Raw genomic sequence first — 21,562 nt, 5'->3', positions numbered from 1 at the left:
CTCATTGGGCGTTGCTGCCCCGAGCTGAGGCTATCAGGCGGCTCGTCCTCCTGACGGTGCACCGCCCTCAACGAAGGATGGATCAATCACACCACCGATGTGAGGCACACACCGCCTACATTTTTGGGGATAGCTTGTTTCATTTGTCCTTTCCAAAGTATCCGTGAGTCTAATATGAGTTTTGGAAAACCTACAAAGTGATTTACGTTGCCTTGACCACCACGGCCGGATGAAGCTGTTGGGAGGCCACTGGGCAAAAACAAATGCTGCTGGGCCCCCTCGTTTCTTACGCTCTGCAGCTTTTCTATAGTAGACTGAGTGATTGATGTCTTTGTGGCGAGCTGATTTAGAAACAAGTTAATCATAAAATTGTAATAATAGACTGTTTTAAAGGTCTAGTGTGTCGTTAGGGGCATCTAGGGGTCACACCAGATACTGACTGACCCCCCCAATAAAGCAAAACTGCACATTTCAGAGTGGCCTTTTATTGTGGCCAGCCTAAGGCACACCTGTGCAATATTCATGCTGTCTAATCAGCATCTTGATATGCCACACCTGTGAGGTGGGATGGATTATCTCGGCAAAGGAGCAAAGTGCTCACTAACACAGATTTAGACAGATTTGTGATCAATATGATGAAAAATGGGAGCAAAAACAAAAGTGTTGCGTTTAAATTTTTGTTCAGTGTAAGAATTGTTGTGTTTTGAGGCTGTTATGTTGACAGAAGGGAGCCGTCCTCGTCATGAAGGTATAACTTGACCTGGGTCAGTAGCCACTCGTGTTATTTTCTCCACAGAGCACCATTATAAAAGAGTAGGGTGAGAAATCTGGTCGATATCCACAATCCCGAAATCTTGTCCTAACTTTCCCAAAAACTAGACTAAACCAGAGTTTTGATTAGTTACGGGCTCGTTAAGAACTGATCGTTGTGAAGCACTTTTTGTTGTCACCCTGCAGCCGGCTCTGCCCTGGCTACAGCAGTTTGTATCCTACATGATTTAGGGCTGTTGTTGTTTTTTGGGCTGCATACAGTTGTGCCGCAAATTAATAAACTGCTACAGCAAGGGTGGCGTTACGACGTCTTAGAATTTAAAAGTATTTACGGAAATTAAACCATCAATCGCTGACATTGAGGGGTGTTATGGATAATGATTTAAACACTGTGTGGCCTCCATACAACACTGTCAGGTAACCCACCTGTTACGTGCAGCCTGTAGCTCTGGGGCTCCTGGACAGTTTCCTACTTTGCCTGCAGTAAACCAGCTTTGTGTGTTCCTAAAATAAAGTTACTCATTGTCAAATAAATTAAAAATTCATTGTCACATTGTGCACCTGGTGCGTTAACAATAGATACATGATAGACAGATGTGGTTATTAACCTGTTTTCCATTTTACTTTCCCTGAACCAGGTGTTCATTAATTATGACAAAGATTTGTTCCACTTGCCCAGAAGGTCCCAGGATGGAGCCACAACTGCACGAAAGTCCAGAAAGTACAGCATTTAAATATACCATCAGACAGTCTCTATTTTGACTGCAGAGGAAAATATGAGAAGTATTAAGTCTATTGTCTATTGTAAACATCAAACCAAATATTTTCACTTTAGTAAAGGTTACATACATGAAGATAAAGCAATAAAAACGCCTTTGACATGTCAGGCTTTAAGAAAAAAATACTAAATATGAGAGATGTTTTAAAGAGTTTGACAAAATATGCTGTACACGCTCATAAATTATCTTAAAATATTGTCTTAAAGTCGTTTTTTTTCAGCATCCTGGTGAAATTCCTCCACTTTTTAAAGCTCACAGTCTGTTTTTATCAAACTAGCTGCACCGGTTGGGCGGGGTCTTCCATCTCTATAGGAATCATATGTCTTCATAACTACCGGGACATCCGGGTGAGCAAAGCAGGCGAACCGTCTTTTTTTCCCCTCCTAATCCGTCGTCGTCGTTTGATGACGTAGAAGACAAGCGACACACACACACACACACATGCGACTAGTGTTTTCTACATTATGGCAACAGTACAAGTTAGCGAGGCGGAAAAAGTGTACATCTTACACGGTATACGGGTGAGTTTTTAACAGCTTCACATCAGACTAATACCGCTGTACGTTAAGAAATCAGGATAACCGCCATGACAGTTATTCGTGCACTCTAACGGCAGAAATCTAGCTAGCTGTGTTAGCATTAGCTATATCTGAGACTGCAGTGTTGTTGACATGTTGGTTCTTGTCATCAGGATGACTTACGGGTGGACGGGAGAGGCTGTGAGGACTACAGACACATGGAAATAGAGACTGATGTGGTGTCCAACACAGACGGCTCGGCCAAAGTCACACTGGTAATGTGCAGAGGTCCTACATGTTGGCTCCATTAAAACAAGAAGATGCTCTTTTTTTAAATGTGTGCACCCTCAGTCAACCTGACCACTCCTACTCAGTAGTTACATCAGAGCCTAGCTAATGTGTACTGTCTTATTTATTGTATATACTTATTATTTTCTGTTTTGTCTCTGTTTCAGGGGCACACAGTGGTTCTAGTTGGGATTAAGACTGAAATTGGAAAACCAAGGCCCATGCTGCCAGATGAAGGCTACTTGGAGTTCTTTGTTGATTGGTAGGCACGGTGCATATTTGTTTAATTTTTATAGATTTGTTCACCAAATCACACAGTTATGAAAACACTCTACTTAACCATGTCTACACAAGAGACACCGTAATCAAGCTTTAAACAAATGTAGTGTAGCCCAATTATCTGAAACATTTCCTTTTTATGATCAGTTGTATTTAAAGACAGCATAAAAACTTTAGTCAAAGTTTGACCAAAAAGTAGCTGTGCATTATGATGACATTAGACATCCAGGTACTGTTTGCAAGCGTTCAGCTTTTTATTTAAATTTCAACTCAATCATTGTATCAAAACTTCATATTGTGAATTGAATCAAATGTTAAAGTGTCGCAGACAAAAACGTGATCATAACCAACAGGAATGATGTTTATGGGAGTGTTTTGATGGATGCCTAGCCACTAGGAGGTAGTGTTGTATCATCTGTGAGATGCGTCTACAACACATCATCAGTGATTGTGGATAGTAAGAGTCATTGCACTCAGAGGTATTTTGTTACCTCACATGTTTATTCACTTGTTTTCTCTTTCCATCACTAGTTCGGCCAATGCGACCCCCGAGTTTGAGGGCAGAGGAGGCGAGGAGCTGGGGACGGAGCTGAGCAACACTCTGTACAAAGTGTTTAACAACAAACACAGCGTGGACCTGAAGGGACTCTGCATCTGTGCAGGAGAACACTGCTGGGTCCTCTATGTGGATGTGCTGGTGAGTGGCAGCGTCCGATAATGTGTGTATTCTGTACCACGGTCCTCACAAAGTAAAATCTCACACTGATTATGTTTCCACAGCTCCTGCAGTGTGACGGAAACCTGTACGATGCCATTTCAGTAGCTATAAAGGCAGCGCTCTTCAACACAAAGTGAGTGAAGTGTTTGTTTGCGTCGAGAAAATTCTTGTTCAGTGAAGTTAAAGCTTAAAGTCTTCTTATTATCTTACTGACAGAATTCCCAGAGTGCACATATCAGCTGATGAGGAAGGAGGGAAGGAAATCGAGCTGTCAGACGACCCGTATGATTGTATGAGACTCAACGTAGAAAACGTTCCTTGTATAGTGACGTTGTGCAAAGTAAGCTCACTTTTTAAAGCCCATTAAAACACAAACAGTTAAACATAAACGCCTCTTGGCTCCCCTGACTCTGCATGTTTTATTGCAGGTGGGACACCGGCACGTAGTGGACGCGACTCTGCAGGAGAAAGCCTGCTCCGTGGCCAGCCTGATCATCGCTGTCACGCACAAGGGCACCGTCACCTGCACGAGGAAGGTGGGCGGAGGCAGCCTGGATCCAGAAAGCATCTTCGAAATGACAGAGGTGAGTCCAGGCCTCCTCTTTGGCCATCTGGGCCTCTCACCTCAGATGAAGCATTAGCATAATGTGATAATATTCTAATAGGAAGATAAAAATCTTATCTTCCTATTAGAGAAGGAATTTCCTAAACTAAAGTCTGGGAGTTAGTAGAACGGTACTGAAGTATCTTGTTGTCTCCAGGCAGGTAAACGGGTCGGGAAGGCTCTTCATGCTCCGCTCATGAAGCTGCTGCAGCAGGAGGAGAGTTTGGGAAAGACGCAACAGAAAGTCGGCTTCCTCGGTTAAGATGTCAACAGAATGTATGTACATGTATAACAGAATTTTCTAATAAAACCTTTAATTTGTACAGCCTTCTTGTCTTTGTATAAATACACTGTTTATTGGTGTCACATCTTAAATATGTCAGAACTGATTTAGATAATCCTTTAATTATGACCTTGTTGGCACGCTCATGCACATGTTATGTCTTTGCCCTGATGTGAAAAAGGTTACAGATGAGTGTAATTGATTATCTGCCGTCATCAGTGTTAAATGTGTAGATGCCTTACCGCCCAGACGCACTCTAGCTCATGAAACAACTTGGAAAATGTGAGGCAAAAGCAAACAAATCACCTCATTAAATCTGTTTATGACGGGAAAACAGCCAATCTGGCAAATGCAGAAAAAAGTTCAAGAGTGTGGATAACTGCCTCAGAGAATATATGGACTTGTTAGAGCGAGCGGCTTACTCTAGATAAAGTAAATATACATGAACCTATGTGGTTATTAAAAGCTAATGGTCTGATTGTCCACCATATCAGAGTCTGTGGTAGAGATCCTGTACTGTTAAAGTTATTTATGATCACAAAAGTTACTACAGATGGATTGTGTTTCATAAGTAGTTGTTCCAGAGTGATTTTTCCTTTCTCTACTGTACATTTTCAAATGTCCTGGAGCTTCTGTTCAACACTCACCAGGCACAAGTTCATTATTTTTTGGTAAAGAAGCAAAGGTGAGGTTCAATCCTTCGAGTTGCTGTCGGGACAGAACTGCACAGGAAAAGTACCGTCGCCCTGCGTCCTTTTGTGTGCGTGCCACGTGTCAGTCGTGGTTTGTGTAAAATGGAAATCTTACAGAAAGTCCAGATGTGACTCTGGATCATTTCCACTCAGCCCTCAGACTGTTGTGGTATGGGTGTGTGTGTGTGAGTGTGTGCAGGCTGAGAGCAGGCAGGTCCAAAACAAACTTTTATTTTTGTCTCGAGCTCTCACTGAAGATTTTCAAACAAAAGATATAGAATGAAACAGGTAATTCAAAACTTCATAAGAGATTTTTCGAGTTTGGTGTCTCACAGCTGCCAGAAACACCTGGAAATATTTACGTTTTTCCAAATGAGGACTTCCAAAACACTTCTTTGCCAACTTTTAGGAAACAAAGTCTCTTTCTTTCAAGTTCAAACGTGTCTTTTGAGCCAAAAAATAAACCAAAAATAACTTTATTTAGGCATTCGTGCAACAGATGAATCAGTGTTTGTTTACTTCTCTTTCATAAAAGCTCATGAGTGCTTCACACCGTCTCGTCCTGCCAGTCTCCACCTGCTTTCCAGTCCTGGCTCTGGTCAGTACTGGCCCTCCACATTAAGTGTCTGGAGCCAGACACACACAAACTCCTGAGGTCGGACTGTTATTCCTGCAAATGGCTTCAGTGTTTTTCCCTGTTTGGGAGAGATGAGAGGGAGGGTGTGAGAAAGAAGAGGAGGGAGAGAGAGAGGGGGGGGGGAGATAAATTGCAAGCGTCCACGTTGGAGCAGCCTCATTCAACAGGTCCGACCATGGAGTTCAAAGGAGCGTGTGTGCTGCTGGGAGTCCTGCTGCTGGTCAACTGCTCGTTTCAGCAGACGCTACCGAAGAGGAAGCTGGTGAAAAAAGGTAGAAAACAACAATCTGTGGGAAGAAATACAAATGATGTGAATTTATGCTTCTGTTATGAGGTGTTTTACATATCTCAAATCAAGTATTCTTGTTTTTCTTCCATACTTTATGATCAAATGCTCAAATATCCGACTCGCCTGATGTGATTTTCCTCGTGTCTCTGGTGTTGTTGGACTCAGATACGACTAAGGATGCTGCTGTTGAGAAGCTTCAGAAGCAGATCGACGACATCGTGCAGGAGCTCAACTTACTGAAGGAACAACAAGCCCTGCAGACAGGTGAGCTCGACTGTAGAAGAGCCCGAGCATGAATCTGATCACGTTTACATTAAAGGAATGCAAATAATTCCCCTTAAGAACGGCTAAAAGTGCCCTAACAAGGACTTAACATGATGGAGTCACAGCATTTACAATACTGAAGTATAATATCTACTGATGTGGGTTGTGCATTGTTATGTAATCTCGTGGCTCTGGCTTGTACAGGGACCGTTTGTCAAAATCTACTGTTAGTTTTCATAACAATAATAATAAAAACCTTTTAAGGTAACTCTATACATTAAGTCTCTTGTAATAATCATTAGTTAATAGGTAGAAGACTTTTCAGATGTTAATTATAGCATCATAGACCCATTTATTGTTAGATTATAAGACATTTATAAGCAACTTGTCAAGCTTTGATCTCACTTTAGATCAGCTAACTGATAATTAGTGCATAGTTTACTGCCAATAAATGTATAATTAAGTTTGTATTAATCTGATAAAAGCAGCAACAATGCTTAGTAAAGGTTTAACAATTAAATAATAAGTAAGTAAACTGAACTTAAGTGTGTTTGTAATGCTATTATTAACAATTATGCAGTCTTATTAACACAGAATAATGTTATTAAGCCGCAGATTTGTACAGGCTTATTACAAGGACATTAAAGGAACAAACCTAGTTCAAACCTAAAATGAAAATTCAGTCATCATCCACTCACCCCCACACTGATGGAAAGTGAGGTGGAGTTTCACAGCAAAACAGTGTTGCAGTTTTCACCTAAACAACTGAAGTGGATGGGGACTTGTTTTAAAATGTAAGAAAACAACATAAAATGGCTCCATAAAGCTTGCACGGTGAACTCCAAGTCTCTGGAAGCCCAGACATCCCAAATTAGTTTGAAAAGACATTATTTACACCCTTTTTCAAGCTGAAGATAAAAGCGTTAGCTTTAACATCAAGGGTGTAAATAAAGTCTTTTCAGAAAATCTGTTTTTCCCCCATCTCCTTCAGTTGTGTAGGAGAACGCTGCGATGCTGTTTTGCTGTGAAGCTCCAGAAATGTTTTGTGGTCTACAAAACGTCACCCGACTTTTCATCTGCATGGAGGCGAGTAGATAATGAATTTACATTTTTTGGGTGAGCGGTTCCTTTTAATGTAAAGCGTTACCTATTAAACTATTAAAAACTATTACCAAGGCCAGATAAAAATGAGTGTTAAGAGGGGACTTCTACAACTGAGGTGCCCAGAAAGCAAAGGTCAAGTTTATATTATGCTCTCTAGTTGATACACAGAAAGCCAGCTGGAGGGTCAACAGGAGTAATTTTTTCCCCCTGGGGCCCCAGAATAAGTTCATCCGGCCCTGGAAAGACAAATTCTACCTGCTGAAGTGTCCTTGAGCAAGATGAACTGTAGGTGGGCAAGCAGCCATTAGTATCATGTTCATAATTAAGACAAAAGCGTGTCACTGAGTAAATGTATTGATAGTGTGTCATGAGCTACACTGTTCAAGGCTCCCAGTACATATTAAAGTCGGAGTCAACAGTCTGAGGTTTGTCTCTGCTACACATAAACACAGATGGGACACATGTGTCGTCTTTGAAAGTACACGCTTTAATCTGGACAACACGTGTCCGGTGCACTTCTGAACTTATGTTCAGAACACTAAATTTTCTCCAGGTGTTCCTTTAAACCCAAAAAAAAAGCAGTTATTCCTCATGTTGCTCATTATGGCCGAGCCCGTTGTGCCAAAATACCTCAGAAGTACTTTTATTCACTTAAGATATATACCCAAATGAAACAGACACTGAATCCCTGTTTATCTAACCATCCGCCCCTGTTTTATTCTCCTCAGTCTGTCTGAAAGGTGAAAAGATCCACGGAAAGTGTTACTTGGCTGAACCTCTGAGGAAACGCTATCACACTGCCAGTGAGGACTGCAACAACCTGGGCGGCGTCCTCGGTACGCCCACGTCCAGCGACGAGAACGACCAGCTCAGAGACTACATCCGCCGGAGCATCGGCCCAGATGAGCAGGTCTGGCTGGGCATCAACGACATGATGACCGAGGGCGTCTGGGTGGACCAGACCGGCTCCAGCATCACATACAAAAACTGGGAACGTCCTCAGCCGGACGGCGGGCAGGCCCAGAACTGCGCGGCCCTGTCCGGGGCCGCCCGCGGGAAGTGGCTGGACGAGAACTGTCGTGAGGAGAAGCCGTCCGTCTGCCAGTTCAACATTGTTTGATTAATCTCATCATAGACTGCGCATGGTTATAGCTGCTTTCACTGTGCACTCTCGCTGCTGCTGCAACACCCCCTTTTGCCTGCTATCCTTAAAGGAGTTTAAATCCAGTGGTTCTCATCTGGTTTTGGACTAAATTCTGATCTAGAAGTCAGTCAGTTGCATGCGACAGCGATGTATAAAGCTGTTATTTTTGCCTAAATGGATTTGGTGATATGTCATTTGCAGCATTCCTTGTGGTAACAAGAAAAACCAAAGTTCAGTTCAGTTTAGGACAAACAAGAGATTACGGGACATTAAGTCCTCCAAAGCAAATCAGTGATTTCTGATGTCTTTTATACAAAAAATATGAATGTTCACATTTCAAAAACGCCAGTGTCCCTGCAACTAAAGGTGTGTGTGTGTGTCGGTGCTGGCACCTTTCACCTTTCAAATGGGTGTAACTTCCATGACTCACAGGTTGAGAGCCACTGGTTTAAATCTCACTACTTTATTATTACGACAAGACTCTCATTGAGCCAGAATTATAATTATTGCATTAATCTTGAATTAATAACTCAATCTTGCAATCACATTCTTCAAAGAGATTCATTCAGTTTGCTAGTGTCTAGTCTCCTATAATGTCTAACCTGATGTAACCTCACCATCAATAAACTATGGAAACTTGCTCGTCTATTGTCATTTCTTGAAGGAAAAATACTACAGCACTGGTATTTGCTTTCCTGCCGAGTGTTAGATGACGAGATTGATACTAGTCTCGTGTGGAAGAGTGGTGTCTGCTCCACAAAGTCAAAAAGGCAGAAACGCAGACTTTATTCAAATTCAACACCTGCATCCGAAAGAAATGTGGCACAGCTGTTTGTTTTTTCCAGTATAAACCTCTCCATGGTAAACACTGGCTTCTGCTCCCACACCCTCCTCCTTCACACTGTTTTCCATGGCCAGAGTTCCTGTGGTTGAAATCGTTTTCACCATCCAGAGAGCACAAGAGGACCGTGTCAGCAGGAGAGGGGAAAAAATAAGTGTGACGGCAGACGTAAACTGTTTCCGCACCAGTTTTCAGAGAATTTATTGGAAAAAAAAACAACCTAAACTGTATTTACAAGTAAAGAAAAACAATTAAAAAAAACAAATCTCTAGACAAGTAAACAATACGATAAAAACACTTTAAAAAATAGGACCAGTGCACTTGCACATTTTTTTAGTCCATCCTGCGCGGACAGAGAATTCATAAAACTAAACAAATCAAACATTAAAAAGGCAAAGTTTTACATTTTTGTTGCTTTCTTGCTGAGTTAGATGAGAAGATTGATCTCACTCATGTTTGAATGGTACAACCAGCAAGTTAGCTTAGCTTAGCTTAGCACAAAGGCTAGAAAACAAAGGGAACGGCTAGCCTGGATCGGCTAAAGCTAATAAATTATATCTAATTTGTTTAATCCAAATTAAATATGATATATATATACAAAAACAAACAAGTTAAAAGGGGTCTATGTAAGAATTTGTATTTATTTACATATATTAATCACTCTTTATTGGCCATTTGTGAGCAGATTGTAACGTTAAGTAAAAAATCAGACCTGAAGCTAGTATGCTAACCAGCTAGCCCCAACCCGTCCTAGTCCAAAGCTCCTGTGCTAGCGTTGTAAACACCAACACTCCCCAAGCTCCAAGTTCTGAACCACTAGCTGCACAGCTACCTGAGCTAACTAGCTAAGGGCAGCTACAGTTAGCCCAGGTCTCAGTTTCCGTGACAGTCCACAGGATGTGACCAGCGTTTATGCTATGCTAAGCTGATCAGCTGCAGTCTGTAGCCTTATTTTACTGGACAAACATGAGAGAGGAATCTGCTCACAAAACTTTTGGCAAGAATAGTAAAAAAGGTTTCTCCCAAAAAGCCAAACTTTCATGAGAGAAGAGGATCACAGCATCTTCTCCTGAAGCTTTAGAAATGACTGACAAACGCGTCGTAATCAGGAGCTCATCGAACTCGGATTTCCCTGAGTGTGATCAAAGTTCACATCAGTGCAGTCTAGAGACGCTCGGGGCTGTAAAGACAATTCAGTAACAGCGGTCCATCATGCAGCTACAGTCCCGACCCACTACAAGGACTCCTCCATTATCGGCTGTGGTTCCATGTCAGAACCAGAGAGCCGGATCGTGTTCATATCCCCCGTGCTCTTGAACGTGTACAGCTCATTGTCCACCATCCTGCGGTCCTGGAAGCCGAGACTGTCCTGTCGGTCGATGGGAGTGCGCGGACGGGCCGGAAGGAAAGACTCAGCCGGGTCCAGGAACGGCTTGTACTGGTCCATCTCGGGATCGTAGTCCGGCTCTTTGATTACAGGCAGCTCTCCGTCAGAAGGGCCTGTGAATGTTTGGTACGAGTCCACCTGCATCCCGTTGTAATTGTCCTGCAGACTGTCGGCGTAGCTGGAGTTGGGCAGCAGGTGGCCGTACACCATCGTCTCGTCGATGGAATCGTAGACGTGTGATTCGTTGTCCGAGCGACTTTTGGTGAAGTGCATGTCGCCTGGGCGGAAGATATTCCCTTTGCCGATGTAGATGGATGACTCTTTGTTCTTCTTGTCTTGTTTCTTTTTCCTGTTTAAAAAGATGAAGACAAACAATAAGAAAGAGTCAACAAACAGACACGTACAGACAAATATTATACGATAGACAAATAAATATCACTAAACCAGTTCAACAAGTCAAAAACATGATACTTTATCCAACACGTGAGAGAGCAGGGCCCATTTTCATCCAAGTATGGAGTCTTAAAACTGACAAAATGAATGCTGATTGAGCCTACAGCCCACTGGTGAAAGCCCTTGCATTTGCTGTAATACCAAAGATGCACACTGGGTGTCGGTGGCGACTTTCCCCCGAAAATATCACAAGCGTTGCGGTTAGTGACGCGCTCACCCGGAAGTGGTCGGTCGGCCAGAGAGAGAAGGTGGTTCGCACGCGACGTAACAAGTTTTGTTTGTCCTCGTCTCTGCTAGCATTGGGAGCAAATGGTTAACTGTTAACGGTCACGGCCGAACAAACAAAGAAATGACCGATAACAGCGGACGATGAAATGGAGGAATGAATGGAATTAACTGTTATGGAGGCAACGCTGACTGATGTCACACAGGCGACACTGGAAAATGACTTCAGATAACATATTATACATCATGACCGACGATATCTGCCCTCAAAAACATGTCTCAGGTTGTGTGCTCTCCTCCGTCTCTCTACTGAAACCGTTCATCATCTACTCTTGACCAGAGACCTCACAAGAATGTTGATAAATATCCTTAAGTCTGCAAGTAGGAGTAAAATTGAATGTTTTCAGTTTAAAATGTCATGTTTCTTGACTCGGTAAAAGTCTGAGCCCAGATGTTAAAGGTTTGTTTGTGGTGTACTCACTTAGTGACGACGCAAACAACAGTCAGCACTATGAGCAGAAGCACGACAGCTCCTGCTATCCCGAGAAGGATGGCCATGAGATCTGAAGAGGCGAGAAGAAGACATGATATAATTAATGATATGGATTGTTTGTGTTGTGTACATGACAGGTCCAAGTCAGTCCCGCTTGCTTACTGTTCTTCTTCTGCAGAACGATTTTGGCCACTGCACCAAACTGTCCCTCCTCTGGTATACAGTTGGACATGTTGAAATAGAAACTCCGCGGCACCAGCAGCTTGTCCTCCTGCTTCTCGTCCTCCCTGCGGCTCATCAGCTCCTCCTCCTGATCCAGCACCTTCACCTTCATGGCCGTGTGCCTGTCTTTGCATTTGGGCTGGGTGATGTTAGGGAACTGCAAGTTCGCCTGGTACCCGCTCGGTACAGTGACGATCCAGGAGACGGTGGAGAAAGGCATCATACCCTCGGGCCAGTTGGGGGAGGCCAGCAGGGTCGGGGACGACATCTTCGGACTGACTCTGTAAATAATGGTCTCTGCAGAGGGGGAGAGATAATACTGAGTGTCAGTACTGTATCCTGTCTACACGTTTAACAGGTGTCTCCAGCATTTGTGGTACAATAGTGCCCCTGTGTGGAGTTAAATTAAATTAAAGAAGTAATAGAAAGTAGAGAAGTGCAGCCTAAAAATACAGATTATCTTATTTACGATTAATCAAAATAGTGAAAAATGCCTGTTCAAAAAGTCTTATTTATCCCAAAAACCCGAAACAATCCCAAATTATTGAATTTACTATCACAGAAGACCAAGATGACGAAGAAAATGTTCACATTCAAGGAGCTGAAACCGATGATGTTTTGGCATTTTTGCTTTAAAACAATAATTCAACTGTAAAAAATGTTGCTGGTTAATTTTGTGCTGATGGATTATTCAATTAACTGTGTGATGCCTTCAGCTCTGGCTCTCATAACGTCAAATATCTAAATAATATCATCATATCTGATCCAATTGTTTCTGTTCCTTGTCCATCTCATCAAACACTCAACAAAACACTCAAACACGTCTAAACTCGTTCTATTCAGTTGTTGATGAAGTGTTGAGGAAGATCTTTGAAGCAGTTCAGCTTCATTTTTGTGGTTTAACTGCGAGCAGCACTCATTACTAAAACAAAAGAAGCTGACTCTGAGATTCACTCAAATGTATACAAAGCTGTAAAAAAAGAGCTGTAAGAACTCCCAAAATGTAATTACAACCATAAAGAAAGGACAGTATTTAGTTTGAAAGTAATAAATAATATCACAAAAACGATCACTAGCTGCAGTCTGCAGTATATTCATGTCTTACCTGGGATCTCCTGACTGAAGCTGACATTGAGAAAAGTCCGCATGTCTTTCTTGAAGTTCCTGTTTGATGCCGTGACAGAGATGTTGGCGTGGACCTGAACCTTCTTGATGACTCCACCGGGGCAGAAGTCTCCGAGAGAAGACCCGTCGTCCTCCGCCACATGCAGGGAGGAAGACTTATTGCACTCCTGGCCGGGCAGGGACTGCTGGAGACTCCCTGTGAGCGACCGCAGATCTATGGTGCTGTCCTGAGGGATGGTGATGCGCCAGGTGAAGCTGTGGAGCGGCATCGGGAGGCAGGAGTCCAGTTTGGGCACGGTGAGGGGGGTCGGAGAGCAGGAGCCCAGATTTTTGCAGGCTGTTGCGAAAAAGCACAAAACGGGATCTCACTCTCTGCAAGATAGCTCATTTTCTATTCCCCAAAATATTAAGACTTAAATACATTCACACAAACATCTTACCCATCACTCTGCTGGCAGTCAGGCGCACGTCTTCATTCGGACAGTCGAGGAAGGAGAGGCTGGCTTTACCGCCCGCAGCCACGTTTATCTTCTCTTGGACCTTCGAGTCGACGCTCATCTCACAGTACGGATCGGAGCCCACTTTCTGGATCTGCAGCGACACTTCCGGGTGTTTGGTGAGGTCCACCGCACACAGAACTAGAAGGGAAGACAATATTTTGGTGTTTAAGAAGAAGATTTTTAACCTGTTTTTCAAACTGTGACTGTTTTCCCCAATTAAGTCAGCTCTTCATGTTGTCAGACTGTACCTGGATGACCGCTCCTCATCAGAGAGACTTTGTATTTCAGGGAGAGTCCTTCCAGCGTCGTGTTGGTCTCGCAGTTCTTCAGCACCATGCTGAAGTCGCCCTGCTGATGCTCCGGCTGAGGATCCGTCAGAGTCAGTTTGGTCACCTTCTTGTCCTTTTTCTGATACTCCACCTCCACCTCGTTGTTGAGGCACTCTGGAGCCCTGTGGTCGCTGAAACGCACTGTGTAGTTGTGCATGCCGGGCACCTTGAAGTCCCACTGCATCTGCTGGTTATCAGGAAAGTTACCAGGATAGTTTGCTGAGATGAAGTCTGTGCTGGAAACACCTCGTGGTAGGTTGACTTTCACTATGGCCACCACTGGAGAGAAAACAAGGACAGAGTATTGTGGCTTGAACATGCAAAGGAAGTCATTTATAATCCTTTTCGGGAATAAAAACTGGAAGTTTAGGTATAAATTTGTTGACTTACTGCTGGTCTCGGGCCCAACATTAAGTTTGAAGTCAACTGGATCCAGCGTCCGGTCCCCAGGTACCTGCAGAGACATGCGGCCCTTGTAGCGAGCCAGGATGGTCGTCACAGTTCCTCCTTTGCAAAAGGTACCGATTTCTGCCGGCCCCGTGCGCAGATAGGTGACGAGGTTGTAAGTATGCCCATCTGGACAGGTGTCCCCGTTGGGAATCTGTCTCATTCCTGGTTCTGGGAAGTCCAGCTGGAAGGCCCGAGTGTTGACGACTTTCAGATCCCAGGTGAAGGTGCGATTGAAGTCTGGGAACAGCGAGTACTCGGCCTGAACGATGTTCCCTGAACAGGAAGTCTCTGTGCAGTCTGGGATTTGTAGAGAAGAGCATATAAGTGATTTGTGTTTTTAACTTTTGTGTGTGAACATCAAATTGTTCTTGAGATTTTTACCGATTTCTCTGTTGATCTCCACGTTGAAGACATCCTGAGGTTGAGGACAGGTAAACTCTACGGAGGTGTTGGTAGGATCTCCCAGGGTGAGAATTTTTGGGTTGCATATCTGTTTGGGCTCCTCGTCTCGACACACGCTGCAGTCCGGCTCGTCGCTCGATCTGCTGATAATGATTCTGGTTTCAGGATCCGGGGTCACAGACATCATTCTGCCACCTGAAGAGAAAAGGTGGCGAGATACTGATCAGACCAAAGAGCAAAGACTTCTCAGCACAATGACTTCTTAACAATCAGTCTGCTGGTCCACCAAACTATTGAGAAATTCACATCGGCCCAATGAAAGTTAACTATGCTAACTGTTCTTTTTTGCTGTCAAATTAAACCAAAAACAAACTCCTGTGCACGTTTTTTGTCATGCTAGCTGTCTGTTTGTCCACCATTTTGGTCTATAGTCGACTGAAATACTGAAAATGGTTATTAAACTATTAAAATCTCCTTCAACAATTGATGCTAACACATTAAACTACATATATACAGTCTATGTTTTAAACTCATGGATGTATTAATTAATTATTGTATTAACTAAGGTTGTGAACGTAGTAAACATTCTGGCTGCTAATCTTTAGCATGCAGAAGTTAGCATTCAGCTTCATGGTGAGTGCAGCCTCAATAAGCTGTTAGCATGGCTGTAGACTCTTCATTTTGTTCTTTAAACTGCTGTAATTATACTTCCTGAAATACACTTTTATGTTATGTACACACACTTTATACAATATGTTATTTCATTTCATGTTTAGGGTGTGTTTTTTAAACATTTGGCCAGGGACAACATATGAAAGTTTCTTGCTAACTTGCTATGCTAACTCGAAGGTCGTCTACACTATCATGAAAATTGTTTTGCTAACATTCTGCCAGGTATATTTAATGACGCATGTTAGTGTCGTTTTAAAGGTTGTAGCATTGGTTTATATGAATTTGCATTTGACACATTGTTCTGTAAACACACTGCTGAACTTGCCTCTTGGTGCCGCCTTGACGGTGAATAACGTCGGGTCCAGTTCTCCGTCTTTGGGCACTTCTACAGTCACGGTCGTCGTCGCTCCGAGCAGATTCAGTTGAGAAACCGTCCCGCCCTTGCAGTAGCTGTTAGTTTTGATCTTCCCGTCTCTTTTTGTTGTACTCACCGAGTACTGGTGGCCATCTTGGCAATTTTCTGCTCCGGCCAACTCCTTTAATCCGCCAGGGAAGTCCAACGTTAACACGGTCCTGTCTGGTACGCTGATGTCCCACGTCAGGGATCTTTTAAAGTTCTCGAAGAACTCAGGATCCACTTCTCCTGCAGCAGGAGTGCACGAGCTGGTGGTGCAACCTGAGGGACAAAATGATAAATGCCTCAGTAAGTATTAAGTATTTTAATTTTACATTTTGCTGGCAACTACAGTAAAAACGGCTCTTACTGATTTCCTTGCTCATCTTCATGCTGTACATGTCCTGAGGTTTGGGGCAGCTGAACTCCAGCGAGAGTTTATCAACATTGGTCAGGGTCTTCTCTGTCGGGCTACAGTTGGGAGTGGATCCATCAACGGAGCACACTTCACATTCGGGTTCGCCACGATTACGGCTAACAACCACCGTCGTGCTGGAATCAACAGATACAACCATGGTTCGGCCCTCTGAAGGGGTAGAAAGGACAGAGTGAGACACAGAGGATTGGGTTTCACCAGCTGTTGTGAAGTTGATGCTTCGGCTTTCTTAAAAGAGTTCAATATTTTCTTACTTAGTGGTCCAGCGGAGGCCTGGAACAGCACCGAGTCAACTGGAACGTTTGGTTTAACTTGCAGAGAAAAAACAGCTTTGTCCGGCAGGTCCAAAGTCGTCACAGAACCGCCTCGACAATACTGAGTCCGGTCTTTGCCGTTTGTTACAGAATACGGAAATCCGTCAGAGCACGGCTGCGTCGTCTCCAACAGTCCTTCTCCGAGGATGTTCAGACTCACAACTATCTTCTCGGGCGCCTTCAGGTCCCAGGTGAAGGTTCTGGTGAACTCGGTGAGGATGGAGGGTTGAGTGTCTCCTGTTGTCGGGCTGCAGGCGTCCTTAGTGCACTCTGGATTCAGATTAAAGACAAGAGATGATGCACAGATTGGTTTTAAACAGTTCAGCTCTACTGAAGGTGCATGCACATCTATCTAGGCCCTACCTGAGCTGGACTCCAAATACTTTTTTAGCTAGTTTAGATTTCATATTTTTTTGCAGTTCACTGGCTGTAATGTTACATCACAGACAGCTTAACAACCATTCACACCTGGGCTCAGCTAGCCTCAGAAACCCACATCAAGGCCGGTTGGACCAACGACCCACAGGTGGCCTTAACGACTCTGTAAGGACACTCCCGCACAGAGTTTAAAGCCTGTTTACTCCCCTCCAGTTAGTTAGAACTGAAGAAGCTTCTTGGATGAAAGGTGACACGTCTTCAAGAAACCGAAACAAGTCCAGTTGCCTACGATACTTGCTAGTATTTTCAAAGTAAAACAAAACAATTGCTGTAAAAATCTTTGAATGCGGTCGGTTAACTCACCGATGGAGCGAGTAATCATCACCGTGTACGCCTGCTCGATCGGCTGGGAGCAGTTAAACAGCAGTTTGACCTCCTCCTCGGGTACCAGGGACAGAGAGGAGGTGCATGATGTCTCCGTGTCGTTCACCCCGCTCACTGTACACACAGCACACTGATCCAGAGGCAGCTCGGTGGACACCTTCACCGTCGAGTCTTTGTCGGGTCTGACGGTCGTCTGCAGGCATTCTGAGGGAAACAGATCAGAGGCCGTGAGCTGCAGATAGCCTGAAGATGTCGTCGACTGTGATCAGTAATCTAGAGATTATAGCTTTGATTATAATAATAATATAAAATGAGAGAAAGTTCAGTTATATCTGCTCATCAGCTGCTTTTCAGACCAATACCTCATTAATATTTAGGTAACAGAGGGAACAAAGCACTCACACACAAACATCGGACAGTTTGCTGTTGGTGCTTGAGCAAACAGAGTGGTTCAAGGCACACCTATTCCCATGTAGTTTAGTGATAAACGAAAGCAAATTTATTGACTTTTCATTGTTGTGAGTCATCTGAGTGGTGAGTAAAGAGAGGAACTCGAAGGTGAGACAGTTTAAAAAAGCTGTTTCTGTGATATCTGACTCTTCTGTGGAAAATGCAAACTTCCCCTGCAGCCTTATCGGTTTACAGACTACAGATGATGACTCTGTTTGAGTTTCACCTGTCATTTTATATGTCAGCAGCTGAAAACACATTATAAAGCAGCTTTGGTTTCACATTCGCCCCCCGACTGAGGTTCCAGTGCAGCTTGAGTGGTTTAAAACACGGCCTTTTCTGTTTGAATACAGATAATAACTTAATGCAAATATATCCGTACCTGTGTAAATGTCAGTTAAGTAAAACAGATTGCAGTACAGGAAATGCCAACTTAGGTCTGAGGTCGTTTAGAAACAGCGTCTCCATTACACAGCTTGACAATAAAGGCATTTTAATAGTTTAATAGACAGTGCCTCAGAGTTTTCTTGTGATTTTTTCCCCTCTAACAAACTTGATTGAGTCCAGGCACAGCTCCAACCTGTGTATGTTTTGATACAGTTATCAGATAGAGAGGCTGATTAAAATAAAAATTTCCAAGAACGTTTGTGTAACCTTCCTCCAATACGTCTGGACAGAAAGGGCACTCCCCAAAGCAGATGCTGATGAATCATGTCTTTTGCAATATGCATTAAAAAGGTGCAATATGTAAGAACCAGACTTGCAGTAACAAAGCTAGATCGTTTAAAGCTTTACTCTGAGAAATAAACACATTTTTCTACAATAAACTTATTTTCGAATGTAAAAATGTTAGTTTAAAACATTAAGAGACTAAAATTATTACCAGAATGTGAAGAAACAGCAGTTTTTACGTGACGTAAAGGACGTCTATGTGTTGTGCTGCAGAGAAATTAGCATGCTAACCAGCTAGCCCCTGTCTTGTTAAATCACTATGTACTGTAGGTGGCGATAACCAGATAGAAAACAACACCAAACAGTGATATAAGCTGGACTAGCATGTACTGGGAGCTGCTCCGACCTCCCAGTCCATGCAGAGTCAGCTAATATATCACCGCTAGCTGCACTGCTAACTGAGCTTATGGGATAAAAACGTGGCGTAATTACACCGTTTGGCCACTATGAAAGTTGGCTTTAAAGCCTGGCGCTCTTCCCAGGGGCTTGCTACAGATAGCAGCAGTTAGCGGTTGCTCAGGTGATATATACTGCCCCCTATTGGTTTGGAGTATAAATCCAACAGGTGGCCAATTCTTAGATTGCACCTTTAACTCCGGTGGCAGTTTTCACGCTGGGGTGACGTGAAAATCGAAATAAAAACACTTTAATGTTTTTAAACGCAGGTGTGTCTGAGTGTTAACAGCATTTCCCACCAAGCGTTGGCCGGAGGGCTTCTTGTGACAGTAAACAAAGGGTGTGTTGAGGGTGTCACAGGGTTCAGACAAACAGGAGAGAGACAAAAGTTTCATCTCCACAAAGAAAAGAGAAGAAATTCAAAGCTGCTGCTGGTGACTTTCCCCTCCAGGATATGAATCAAGTGAGTGGAGGAGGGAAAAACATGATGAAACACCCGCCAGATTCATAGTTCATCACCAGCAGATTGCTGGTCAATCATTAATGAAGCCGTGATGAATTCATGCCCTCAGGAAGCTCCATAAACGCCTCATAAAGCTTTTGAAAATGGAGGTCTAGAAGTCACGGCTGAGTCTCTCTCCACTGTCGACACAATCCATCATGTTTAACGTGTTGACTTAAAGTCCTCGACTATCTTTAAAGTAGCTCAGACTGGATTTGCATCAGAGTTTCGTCTGAGCACGTTTTACAACAACAGACAGCTCAGTTTGACCCAATTGGCACAGAAACTTGGAAATGACGCCACAACTGAACACGATATCAGGGTGTTTGGGATTTTTTTTAGCACTACTAAAATATGACGATTAAATTGGGAATATGCACATAAAGCTTCACCGAACAATAAATGAGCTTAAACATTATTTTCCCCCACCTGATGAGTCGAGGACCGTCAGGACGAGAAGTCCCAGGAGCGCGCAGGTGACGCACAGCCGCATGTTCGCCCAAAAGGAGGATTTTTGCGTTTTTAAAAATGCCAAAGAAGAAAAAATGTAAAGGCTGTATTCGTCTCTCAAAAACACAGTTGCATCTTCATTCACTTTACAGCAAACGGCGACGGCGTTGACAGCCACTTCCTGCTTTGCGCGCCGGAGCGGAGGGCGTGGACCTCAGGTACGTTACGGTTACCTGCCCAAACTTGACAAGTGAAGAAGAGGAGGAGGAGGCCCTGCTGTTAAAACCTTTATTGCAGAGCTCATCCATGCAGTCTTATGATAAGAGTCCTTGTGTGACTTCCCTCACTGTGTGGCACAATGGCTGCCCTATTTATAATCAGCCAAACATGCCAGGGATTGTTGGCACGGTGCTGTGTATCCCCAAAATGAGGAGGAGGAAGGGTGTGGAGACAGCTCAGAGTTGATTCAATACCCCCAAATTAAAATCAAAGAAAACCCCTGATGTTATCGACACACGCAGCAGGAATTAAAGAGGTTAAACAGCAAGTTAAAGGAGCAACATGTGCATGTTTTCCACCACGTTTGGTGTCTTTACTCCTGAACAACACTCCCATGTTGCAGAGGCTCCCTCCTCCTGCCTCCACATGTCTCATGACGAAGACATTCCTGCACAGAAACATACCTGAGGGCAGGACCACTCTCACACACACCTGAGTTAACATTTCTGAACGCTTCAGCAGCTCATCGCCTCACAAATCTTTAACCACAACACGCCCAAAAATTGACACTCGACATCAATTTGAAGCCAAATTTCAACAATTTTTCTCGCCTGAGCCTCAAATTTAAAAAAGGGAATATTTGTCCCTTGTGAAAACACTTCAACCCCCAAAACTCAAGCTCACACACACCTGTACAGTTAGAAACAAGTGACAGGAGTGTGTTTTTTGTTGGTTGAACCAGTCTGACAGCTTGCAGAGTGGGCGGTGTGGTGAGTTCAGACAGCTTCACCGAGCCTCAACAAGGAGACCTCAGTGCAGGATCAGCAGCTGTCACACTTCCCCCTCCATCCCCTCCCGGGTTACTGTAGATCCACGACACACGAGCATGTGCCCTGGAGGGTTTCATGGCGTCCCTTTCTGCCACTCCTGAGCTGTCGGTGTGCTGCAAGCACACGTGGAGACGTTAAATGTTGTGTAATGTGTCAAAAAGGCGTTACGACAACTTGTTGTTTGTTTACGAGAGACTGATGAGGTTGTGAAATGCTCAGTCAGACGTCGGGAGCATCCAAGAGGATTCTTGTTATTGTCGTCATCTTGTCGGCCCGTTTCTTTCCTCCTCAACACACAAGTGCTGTAGCTGAAAATATGAGAAAAAATAAGATATTTAATCAAAATACAACACAGACAACCTTTTATTCTTGAGATGAAACATGTGTTTCCAGCTGTTACTCGGGCTTCTAGGTCAGGAGTTACAAAACTCAGAGCCTCGACGGTCCACATGAGGGCAGTAACACAAGATATATGAGCAGTGGCAAGTTGTGATCCAGTTTTAAGGCTCTGCTTGTTCGATATTTTGCACATGCGCAGACAGATTAACAAAGATTACACCAGCTCCAGTCATTTCCAGGACAGTGCTCTTTATTTAATCAGACATTAA

At 43.6% G+C, this 21,562-nt stretch overlaps 3 protein-coding genes across 4 annotated transcripts; 2 read left to right on the top strand and 1 right to left on the bottom strand.

Annotated features, from left to right (window-relative positions):
* Window positions 1-18: 18 nt before the first annotated feature.
* On the top strand, window positions 19-4,282 carry exosc7 (exosome component 7). 2 transcript variants are annotated; one of them, XM_084380009.1, is made up of 8 exons: window positions 19-99; window positions 2,242-2,343; window positions 2,524-2,618; window positions 3,167-3,332; window positions 3,416-3,486; window positions 3,570-3,693; window positions 3,782-3,937; window positions 4,115-4,282. In XM_084380009.1, exons 2-8 carry the CDS (start codon window positions 2,287-2,289, stop codon window positions 4,217-4,219), a joined length of 774 nt encoding a protein of 257 aa, XP_084236135.1. In that variant the 5' UTR covers window positions 19-99; window positions 2,242-2,286; the 3' UTR covers window positions 4,220-4,282. The 2 variants fall into 2 exon arrangements, with proteins under 2 accessions (XP_084236135.1, XP_084236134.1); XM_084380008.1 differs by lacking the exon at window positions 19-99 and adding an exon at window positions 1,960-2,071.
* Window positions 4,283-5,699: 1,417 nt separating this feature from the next.
* Window positions 5,700-8,769, top strand: clec3bb (C-type lectin domain family 3, member Bb). Its single transcript, XM_084378673.1, has 3 exons — window positions 5,700-5,841; window positions 6,024-6,122; window positions 7,955-8,769. The coding sequence occupies exons 1-3, from the start codon at window positions 5,745-5,747 to the stop codon at window positions 8,344-8,346; spliced, it is 588 nt and encodes a 195-aa protein (XP_084234799.1). The 5' UTR covers window positions 5,700-5,744; the 3' UTR covers window positions 8,347-8,769.
* A 611-nt stretch (window positions 8,770-9,380) lies between these two features.
* On the bottom strand, window positions 9,381-20,126 carry cdcp1b (CUB domain containing protein 1b). The gene is made up of 13 exons (XM_084380045.1): window positions 19,885-20,126; window positions 17,355-17,579; window positions 16,554-16,883; window positions 16,234-16,449; window positions 15,795-16,145; window positions 14,777-14,992; window positions 14,336-14,692; window positions 13,865-14,224; window positions 13,557-13,754; window positions 13,097-13,453; window positions 11,932-12,288; window positions 11,758-11,839; window positions 9,381-10,947 (listed from the first exon to the last, which is right to left on the bottom strand). The coding sequence occupies exons 1-13, from the start codon at window positions 19,946-19,948 to the stop codon at window positions 10,446-10,448; spliced, it is 3,615 nt and encodes a 1,204-aa protein (XP_084236171.1). The 5' UTR covers window positions 19,949-20,126; the 3' UTR covers window positions 9,381-10,445.
* Window positions 20,127-21,562: the final 1,436 nt, after the last annotated feature.

This window comes from Pagrus pagrus, assembly GCF_965226575.1.
Source record: "Pagrus pagrus genome assembly, chromosome: 17".
NCBI classification, from domain to species: Eukaryota; Metazoa; Chordata; class Actinopteri; order Spariformes; family Sparidae; genus Pagrus; species Pagrus pagrus.
The sequence above is the reverse complement of the archived record's forward strand: the minus strand, read 5'-3'. Positions and strand labels throughout refer to the sequence as shown.

Bases quoted from the DNA above. Each gene is read 5' to 3' on its own strand.
- cdcp1b (XM_084380045.1), bottom strand. From the start codon at position 19,948: ATGCGGCTGTGCGTCACCTGCGCGCTCCTGGGACTTCTCGTCCTGACG. The intron at 17,580-19,884 runs GTGGGGGAAAAT...TGTTTCCCTCAG, and splicing joins GACGGTCCTCGACTCATCAG to AATGCCTGCAGACGACCGTC. The intron at 10,948-11,757 runs GTGAGTACACCA...CTTTTTAAACAG, and splicing joins GTTGTTTGCGTCGTCACTAA to GAAAAAGAAACAAGACAAGA.
- exosc7 (XM_084380008.1), top strand. From the start codon at position 2,015: ATGGCAACAGTACAAGTTAGCGAGGCGGAAAAAGTGTACATCTTACAC. The intron at 3,487-3,569 runs GTGAGTGAAGTG...TCTTACTGACAG, and splicing joins GCAGCGCTCTTCAACACAAA to AATTCCCAGAGTGCACATAT. The intron at 3,938-4,114 runs GTGAGTCCAGGC...TGTTGTCTCCAG, and splicing joins GCATCTTCGAAATGACAGAG to GCAGGTAAACGGGTCGGGAA.
- clec3bb (XM_084378673.1), top strand. From the start codon at position 5,745: ATGGAGTTCAAAGGAGCGTGTGTGCTGCTGGGAGTCCTGCTGCTGGTC. The intron at 5,842-6,023 runs GTAGAAAACAAC...TGTTGGACTCAG, and splicing joins GAGGAAGCTGGTGAAAAAAG to ATACGACTAAGGATGCTGCT. The intron at 6,123-7,954 runs GTGAGCTCGACT...TATTCTCCTCAG, and splicing joins ACAACAAGCCCTGCAGACAG to TCTGTCTGAAAGGTGAAAAG.